Source organism: Nicotiana attenuata, unplaced genomic scaffold (genome assembly GCF_001879085.1).
Source record: "Nicotiana attenuata strain UT unplaced genomic scaffold, NIATTr2, whole genome shotgun sequence".
NCBI lineage: Eukaryota > Viridiplantae > Streptophyta > Magnoliopsida > Solanales > Solanaceae > Nicotiana > Nicotiana attenuata.
This window is the reverse complement of record NW_017674190.1, coordinates 58,194-68,222: the sequence shown is the minus strand read 5'-3', so window position 1 is coordinate 68,222 and position 10,029 is coordinate 58,194. Positions and strand designations below refer to the sequence as shown.

General features: G+C 37.5%; 1 protein-coding gene across 1 annotated transcript; it reads left to right on the top strand.

The window, feature by feature from the left end:
• Positions 1 to 4,763: 4,763 nt before the first annotated feature.
• Positions 4,764 to 8,539, top strand: LOC109218162 (CDT1-like protein a, chloroplastic). Its single transcript, XM_019382504.1, has 7 exons — positions 4,764 to 5,144; positions 5,384 to 5,494; positions 5,588 to 5,822; positions 6,709 to 7,416; positions 7,604 to 7,805; positions 7,894 to 7,984; positions 8,146 to 8,539. The coding sequence occupies exons 1-7, from the start codon at positions 4,786 to 4,788 to the stop codon at positions 8,228 to 8,230; spliced, it is 1,791 nt and encodes a 596-aa protein (XP_019238049.1). The 5' UTR covers positions 4,764 to 4,785; the 3' UTR covers positions 8,231 to 8,539.
• The last annotated feature ends 1,490 nt before the right edge of the window (positions 8,540 to 10,029 follow it).

Below are 10,029 nucleotides of genomic sequence, written 5' to 3'. Positions count from 1 at the left end.
TCGATTTACGTGCGCCGTCTGTGTCATTTTTCGGAGGCTTTTATGTGAAAATTTAATAAAAATATAAACTTGTGCCTTAAAAGTCTATTTGAGTTGACTTCGGTCAACGGTTTGAGCAAACGGTTTTGACGATTCCGGTGATCCATATCGTGATTTGGGACTTGGGCGTATGCCAGGAATCGAATTCGGAGGTCCCTAGCTCGAGTTATCGCATTTTGTCGAAAATTTGAAGTTAAAGGTTTAAAGAATTTAAAAATTTAACCAAAGTTTGACTTTATTGCTACCGGGCCCAGATTTTGGTTTCGGAGCTTGGTATATGTTCATTATTATGTTTATGACTTTTCTGCAAATTTTGGTGAAAACGGAGTTGGTTTGACGTGATACAGACGTCCGGTCGTTAAAATAGAAATTCTTTAAGTTTTATTGAATTTTTTTTGATTTGGTGTCTGATTCGTAGTTCGAGGTATTATTTTGGCGATTTGATCGCGCGAGCGAGTTTGTATGCGGATTTTGGACTTGTGTGCATGTTTGGTTTGGAGCCCCGTGGGATCGGGTGAGTTTTGGACAGGCTACGGAGTGAAGTTGGACTTAGAAAATAGCTGGTGCTCTACTGTTTCTGGCGCAAGCCTCAGACCTCACAATTACGAGGTCTGGGTTCGCATTTGCGATATGGCAGTGTCCCTGCCAGGTTCGCAATTGCGATCTACTCCCTCGCATTTGTAAAGAGTAGTTGGGCACCATGGTTCGTATTTACGAACAATTGGTTCGCATTTGCGAAGTAGTACTGGGGAGGGAATGGTTCACAATTGCGATCAAGGGGCCGCAATTGCGGAAGTCCCAAGTTCGCAATTGCGAACAAAACCATCGCATTTGCGATGGTAGCATAGATGGGGGACCTTCGTAATTGCGATGGTAGCATAGATGGGGGACCTTCGCAATTGCGAAGGATTTCTCGCAGTTGCGGGGTTCGCAATTGCGAACCCCTGGTCGCAATTGCGACATCTGCGCTTGGACTTAAGATGGGAAAAATGGGATTTTAGTTCATTCTTTCAAATTTTCAATCCTAGAAACCTTAGAGGCGATTTTTCCAAGAGCTCTTCTTTCTCAATTCGTTGGTAAGTGATTCTAACTTACTTTTTTTCAATTATCCATTACATTTCGTAATATTTCAACCTAAAATCAAGGATTTTCATGGTAGAAATTAGGAATTAGGGTAGAATTAGAGATTTTTGTAAAATTGGAATTTAGACCTCAAATTGAGGTCGGATTTCGAAATAAATTACATAACCGATCTCGGGGGTGAATGAGTAATCGGATTTTGGTTCGAATTTTGGGTTTGGACCAAGCGGCCCGGGAGTTGACTTTTGTTGACATTTTCAATAATGACCTAAATTGAACCTCTTTCATTCGTGTGTAGTTCCTAAAGCTTATTTTGAATCGTTTGGTTGATAATTTGCTAGATTTGGTTGGTTCGGAGGCTTGTTCGAAAGGCAAAGCCGTGGTTGAGCTTTCAGTCGATTTTGGAGCGAAGTAAGTGTTGAGTTTAACCTTGATTTGAGGGAATTAGGAACCCTCGGACTATGTTCTATGTGAAATTCATGTGTTGTAGCGTATATGCGAGGTGACAAGTGCTTATACGCCGCCGAATTACTTGTTTCTCAGATTTTCGTTTTTCCTTAATTGTTTCCTTCTAAGCCTTAATTGTTATGTGCTTTAAATGCTTCCCATGCTTTATTTGTTACTTGTTAATCATTGTTTCTCGTGTTAAAATTGTTAGACCTTTCCATACTTTCATGACTCGCTGCTATTTGCCTTAATTGACTTACTTCCACCCTTTAATTGTCATGTACTGGACTTGTCTTACCGTGTAATATTACATATGTGAACTCTCAATTTGGTATGAGATTTCATTTCTGATTCAGCTTCATATTCATCAATCGTAGAGGTTCTTGTGATTTCAGTTATTGATTTGATTGTACTCATTGAATATTTGATACTGATATGGTGGGATCGGGTTGCACGCCGCAATATGTGAAATAAGGGTGAAATAATATGGTGAGATAAGGGTGAGTCTGTACTGATATGGTGGGATCGAGTTGCGCGCCGCAACAGGTGAAATAAGGGTGGATTGATACGGTGGAATAAGGCTGAATTATGATATTGGTGCTGAATATATGGTGGGATCGGATTGCGCGCCAAACACACACACAGAGACATATATATATATATATATATATATATACATATATATATATATATTTACATACTATTGTTGATATTGTTACGGTGGAATAAGGGAGGATTGTGTTGTACGGTGGGATCGGGTTGCGTGCCGCAACAGTCTCTGTGTTTCTATTTCCTTGTGATGTGTTAGTTTTCGGTATTTTTCATACGAGACTCTAAGGATATGTAATTTTGACCTCCACTAGTTTCCTTTGGGGATTGAGTTGGTTTATTCAGTTAACTGCCTTATTTCGTTCAGTATTTTCCTTTCATGTCTTTATTTTTATACTGCGTACAAGTTATAGTGTGATTGACCCGCCTTAGCCTTGTTACTACTTCGTCAAGGTTAGGCTCGGTACTTACAGAGTACATGGGGTCGGTTTTTGGAGTCAGTCCCAGCGGATGTCATTAGCGTGCTCGGGTTGGCTAGCTGCTCGGTGTCCGCAGCCCCTAGAGTTCGCTTCCTTTTATTAGCTGTGTATTTTCCCTTAGACAACTATGTGTTTTATTCAAACCTTTATTTATACTGTTCTAGTAGCTCGTGCAGTTATGACACCGGGTCCTGGGCTGTATTAGATATTTTAATTGTTATGATTTTTCCGCACTATATTTCAGATTATGACAGTTATTTAAGCTTCTTTCTTATTATTTAATTCGATACGTTGAAAATGGATAAATTGTTCTAACGTTGGCTTGCTTAGCAAGTGAAATATTAGGCGCAATCACGATCCCGAATGTGGGAGTTCCGAATCGTGACACAAGGACTCTTTATTTTGTTAAGGCAAAAGAATAAAAATTTCTTTTAAAAACTCTACAAAACTCTAAAATATTAATTGTATATAATGTGTGTGTGTGTATATATATATATATATATATATATATATATATATATATATATATATATATATATATATATATATATATATATATATATATATATATATATATTATGCACATCACATGTATATTTATATATTATACCAAAACCTCGAATATGTTCGAAGATCTCGAAATGATCTTCCAGTTCGGGGGAGAATTCGCGAAATTCCGTTTCCATCGACAATTGAATTGACCTTTCCCTTATTTCTACCGGAGCGATAGCAGCCCCGTTGAAGCAATTGTAGCAGCTCCTACACCCATTGATTTTGCACCTTCTAACATCTCGAGTTTAGAATTCTCCTCACGCTTTTTCCATCACGATTTTCTCTTTGAGAACACTCACCTCGTCGATTCTTCCCCTCGTTCTTTTTATCTTGGACATTGAGATGTTCATGCAAAGCATAGGCTAGACAAGCGGTACGCTGAACGCCAACGAATTCCATCGGCTCCTCCTCTCTTGCCCTCTTGATGGTATCCAGTTGAAATGTTTGCTAGATTGCCCCTAGTTCAAGCTCTAAGTCAAGCATTCAGGCACCAAAGACCTCTGACTACGCTCCTCATCAGTCGTTTTGATCATGGAACGTCCAAAAAGCCTGGTCAAATGCAAACATTATTATTATTATAAAAAGATGGCCTAGAACATGTTATTGAATTGAGAAATATATGTAGTATATAATGTGTATTTTAAGTGCATCACATGTATTTTTATATATTATACTTAAAATATATAGTAATATATAATGTGTATAAAGAACTACGTATTTAGTATCTAGAGATTTAAAACATTAAAAAAGGAATAAGAAGAAGATAAATCCTCAAAAATTGAGAGATGGTAGAATTGGAATAATTTTTGAAAAATTACGATAACTTTATGAAAGAGAGAGAGAAGGTACCAAATTAATAATATTGACATAATAAAAGTAAGCTATTTTGTGGGGCAGTAGATTTTTTTAAATAACGACATAATCTTTAAGTTTTGCTAAAAAAGTAAAAAGAATCTATAATATTTGAAATAAACAAAGAATGTTATTATTTATAAAAATAATCTTTAAACGGAGGACAATGGTGTAAAAATCTCCTATTTTTACTCTCATGGCTGTGGCTGGATCCACAAAATGAATAGTCATGTGCAATCCAATGCCCACTTCAGTAAAATTGTATAATGAGGAAATGTCGTTTCAAGAAATTATAGAAAGAAAATCAATTCCAATGAATTAATCAAATATTATTCAATAATTTCCAGGGAAACAATCTGTATACAACAAAGTAATCTCAACACAGCTAGTGAGGAAATGCTAGGGTCCAAATTACGGGAGAGTTGGTTTGTAGTCCATTATAAATATTATTTTATTATATAATATTTTTTACCTGAGATCGATATTAACACAAAAAATCTGTAAAAAAAATACACAAGTAAATTTCATAGAATCATTTTTTTTTATATTGTAAATGCGAATAAGATACGATTTCCTACCAAATTACAGTAAACCTCGGATAACAAAGAACGGCCCATGGGCCTTTTTGTTGATTCTCTTGCCTTTGGGCCTGGGAATATTTGGCGCGAAGTCTGACATGGCACAGGAGACACATCAGCTTCCACCTCAGCACTCCCGCCAAAAGAGCCTTATAACAGATACACATAAAGATCGCGGTTCAGTTTGCCATTGTTGTTATTGCTCATCCATGGAGTCTTCTCAGTCTTCTTATTTATCCAAGAAACAACTCTTCCCTACCTCGAAACTATCCCTCTCAAAACAATCCGACCCGAATTCCGCCGGGGCTCCATGTCAGGATGCATGGAACACCAAGACCCCCGAGAAGCCCATTGATCATACTCGCCGGACTCGGAACCGCAATGCCGCCTTCTCCTTAAAACAAGTCCGGCAAGCCGCGCAGAAGTTCTGCAAGTCGGATCTAAACCACCCAACTCCCCAACCCGACAGGTTATTGAGCTCCGGTAAATCCCATGGGGTCTCTTCTTTCTCGGGCTCTTCGAAAGCCAAATCCAAGAAGCCTATTCACCCAGTAAAGCTACCAGAAAAGTAAGTGTTTCAAATGACAAAATTGTATATAGAATAAATAGTTTCTGAAATAATACTAGTTCAAATTTATACCTTTCTATATTTGGAAATAATTTAATTTTAAACTTCATATTAGAACTCCAAAGTGCATCATATAAAATGGGATGGAGAGTGTATTAGAAATGGAAAAAGTTTCAAATTGATTTGGATGGAGGAAGTAGTTTGTTCTCCTTAATTTTGACATTACTGTATGTGTGCAGGTACGAATTGTTATATACGTTCTTTAGTAGCTTGGACAGTCTGCTGCAGTTTAAGAGTTCTTCAACAACATTCACAAACATTAGTTCCAAAATTGAGTGGTTAACTGATAGGTATACTAAATGATGACAACGTACTCTGAATGCAACTTTTTTTATTGACAATTCTCTGTCAATTGTTGCTAAGCTTTTCATTAACTTTTGCAGGAGATTTTCTTACGCTCATTTGGCGCAGCTGAAGTTTATTTTACCTGAGGTTATTGAGATAAAAAAGATCCTTGTGCGCGATGAACGCTCGTATTGTATGAAGCCTGAACTTCATATTGTATTAAATGCTAATGCAGTTGAAATTGACGAGAAGCTGAAATCAAGTAGTAGCTCTGATCAGCTGAGGAAAGTCTTCCGGACACGGCTTTTGAACTTTTTAAAATCCCATCCTCAGGTAAGAAATTTTGTATTTATATGATTTCTTTCGAATTATAGACTTTGCATTTAACATTTGTTGAGACTTTAAATTTTATGTCAATGTTAGAAGTGAGGGTTGGTGTTTTAAGGTTTATCGACTTAAATTCTTGTCTAACTGAAATCACCAGAATGTATTAAGAGTTAAGTCATTTTTTTTGGCATGTGTGCTTTACAATTCGAATTGAAAGGTTGTATATTTTTGTTTCAATCTGACTATGCTTATCTGGTGTCATGTTTTTTCAGTTTTATGCACATACATGTGCCAAAATTGTTTAAATGAATTTCATTTGCAGATTTTTTCTATGTTGATGGATTGTGTTTGACTACTGGCATCTGAAGAAAACATTTCATGCCTTTCTACAAACTTTAGTTAAATGAATAGTATATGACAAAGCTTTTAGGGGCTTAAACATATATTTTTTATTTCGTTTCTGGAATAGATTCAGACATGAAGCAGTTGATAACGTTAAAAGGGCAGCCCGGTGCACTAAGCTCCCGCTATGCGCGGGTCCCAGGAAGGGCCGGACCACAAGGGTCTATTGTACGCAGCCCCTTGTGGTCCGGCCCTTCCCCATAAAAAGAAAAGTCTACTAATTTCAGGAAGTATAAGATTTACCTTACTGTTTGCACACAGTTTTGATTAAATCACAGCTGCTTGGCTGATTGAAATAACCAGCATGAAGAGTTACTATAGTGGCTGGCATGTTGGCAATTAAGACTTAAGCACATTTATTTGAACGGTTCTTCTCAATCTCCTTTGCTTCCCAAAATCCTTTAGTAAAAATGGAAGGAGAGGTATTAGTTATAAAAATTGCTTTTTCTATAAAGCTGGTGATTTTAAGGAATACTATTTCTGGATGCAGGGAGAAGACGTTCCTGAGGAAGAACTACCTGGACCATTCAGTGAGTCAAGGCACGAAGTATTGACAAATTCGTCTGGATCTGCTGGCTCACAGTTGATAAGTGAGACACCAATTGGTTCAGTGTCGGAGCAGCGAGCATCTGCATCTCACCTGTCTCAATCTTTCAAAAGAAGATTTTCATGCCGAGTATCAATTGGTGAACCGGAGAATGCCAAGCAACATCCACCAGTCACGGAATGCCAAATAGCTAAAAGTTCCAATAACAAAAGAACCTCAACAGCTTCTGATAAATGTCCTTCTAAAATGCCTACAACGCAAACTAGCACAGTTAAAAACTCATCGGAAGTGGTTGCTTTTGATACTTTACTGCTGTCTCCTCTGCCTGTCACTCCAATGAAGAATATAAAGGGCGATGATGGATATGCTTTATTAACTGCTGAAGGAACTCAAGCAAGACTTACATCTACACCAGAAAAACTGATGACTTCTACCCCTATGCCTCAATCTCCCAAGAGATGTTGTATGAGTCTTAATAGTGATTCAACTGAATCACCAAGCAAGCTAGTTAGGCGACCTCCTCGTAATAGGTGTTTGAACTTCAATACTCCTGTGAAGAGTTCAAAGGCTACTGATAAAGCGTGTGAGGGTGCAGGATTGCCAATAAATAGTGATATCATCGACATTTTTCCGGAGGATCTTCTGCAGTCGGTTAGACACAAATGAACTTTCTAAGATTAATTTCCTTAATGATATTACTTTTTCTAGATTAATTTCACCTAAGTTTGTAACTTAGATGAAGTTTATTCCCTAGTTATTTAAACGGAGAGGAATTGGAATATCCATATTTCTAAGTCTACTATTGAGTGCCAGTGACAAATGCTTCATTGCTCTGCAGATACTACAAAAAGAGAGGAAGAAGCTAGAGGAGCAAGATCCAGCCTTATCCCAAGCGAAATGGTGCAAGCAGATGATTTCAAGCTTACCTAAATTCTTTGACATGATATATTTCCTATTTCAATCAGGAAGACGCATGATGATTACAAAAGAGGAACTTATTCATAAAGTAATTTCAAGCCATCTAGAGATTGCTGATAGAAGTAAGCCTGGATACAATCATTTCAAACTGAATCGCTGCATATCTTGGAAACTGCATCTGACTTGAATCTGTATGTTTTATGTTTGCAGGAGAAGTTGAAGAGCAACTCAGGTTATTGCAAGAACTTGCTCCTGAATGGATTTACAAAAAGGTGGCAGCTAGTGGGGATCTTCTCTTATGGTAAAGCTTGTTTCTCCTTAAGCGTGCCTGCCTGATAATTTTTCTACATATTTGGTTAAAATGATAAGCAATGAGCCTTCAAGGTTAAATGCCAGTTGATACTGTTTTTGCAGTCACAACTAAGAGAGGCTTGATGTCATTAGTTTTGTTTTCTTTTGCAGTGTTAACAAGATATCAAGTCTTAAAGAACTACGCACAAGACTAGCTGAAGCGAAATTAGAGAAACAAGAAGATAGTTGTATATAAATTTTTTGTTAAATTAGATTAACAATTCAATATATTCTTCTCTAGTGCAGCATTCATGGATGCAGATTGCAGCAGTACCGTTTAGTACAGTGCAAATATAATTTAACCAGGACCTAAGTCAGCTTGCAAGTTAGGGCTAATAAGGGCTACTGTTTGAAGATTTAGATATGTTCTCCTTGTATATAGCACTGAGCTTGACTTGGAATAAGATTTTGTTAGTCCTTGTATATAGCCCCGGGCATTGAGATACTGGATGTTAATCATGAGCCTGAGCTATATATCAAAATGTTGCTATTTTCCTTGACAGTAGCTGGCAATGAGTATGCACAAAATATATAGATATAATAATATCCTTTAAGATAAATTTTAAATGTGCTCGTCTTCATTTATAAAATGTCATGCAAGTTAAAGAACAGGATCTTTCCAGGTACAACTTTGTTAGGAAGTTCCAATTACTTGTCATTTTGCAGAATCTGGGCTTCTGTCCTGCATTATTTTTATTTCTCGAGTTAGCCGTCCCATTATGCCTTTCTTGAGTTTTTCACCCCCATTATCCATCTTAAATTAATCTACTTGGTGCCAAAGTAGATTGAATATGACCATATACACTCCCATTAGGTAGAAGTTGAGATTAATTATTGTAAAAGCTAGGCTTTATTTGAAGGGCGATGATGACCAAATCATATGAGCTGGATCTTGGAAAATCCATTTTGTAAAGGACAAGAAAAGATTTTTGGACAGAGGTTAGAGTGACTTAAAACAAGAATCATTTGGATATATTATGTATTAAGAGTGGTGATGTAGCTATAGAAAGAGCTAAGAAAGTGAAGGGAATTAAATGAGGCAGAGGGATTTACTAGAGTTCAGGACACCCCAACATCCATCTTTGGGTAGAAATAACTGGGGTGGTGCTTCTCCTCTATTGGCAAGAAATGTACCCAAAGAGTCTCTGGAGCAAAGGTACGTTAGGCTCAATACCATTAGGACTAGGGATGAAGTTTTCTTGGAGCTGGAACATGACAACTTTTTAAACTTGTTGAACGCTGAGGCCTCGAAATATGAGTGTCGCGCCGCCACCCCACTCCGCCGAGGGAAGTTCTGGAAGCTAATATGGCGACCACGAAAGAAGCTGAATATAGTGCGACCGGCTTCTCCCAGCTCGAGCTCATCTCTAGGTTCTAATTCAAAGAAAAAGAAATTCTTTAAAAGATTAGACCCCAAGAATAAATGGCCTAATGGCTGGTGTTGATATAGTGTATTTGTTGTTTCCATATTGAATAATATCCTAGTTTCAGCTATGCTGGTTATGGGTTTCGTTTGCATGTTCCTGTAACAATTCATCTTCTTACCTCTGTTTATGGAAGAAGCAGAAATGCCTGATAAAAGTTTGTGATAACCACACAACAACAAGGAGGCCAGAGGCGGACCTATGTGTTATGTGGAGGAGTCACTGGACCCCGTAAACTTCAACAGATATCTTGTATATGTATATGAGTATACCTTAAAAATGGTTGAATTAAATACTTGGTACCCTGAACGCTAAAAGCCTTTAGGGGGCACTGATTGAACAGACTATTATGCCCCCGTCGCGTTAAAATCCTGGGTCTGCCTCTGAAGGAGGCCTTGCAAAACAAAATAATATCATAGTCCTTCGAACGTGAATTCACGTAGAACACTGCGTAAGGATCTTTCTTAATTAGTATTAAAGTTTTCAATGTGTGTGGAAGTAGCCCATTCTTCATCTATGCAAAGAAGGAAGTTAGTTGCTTATTAGACTGATTAGAAGAGACATTTCTCTT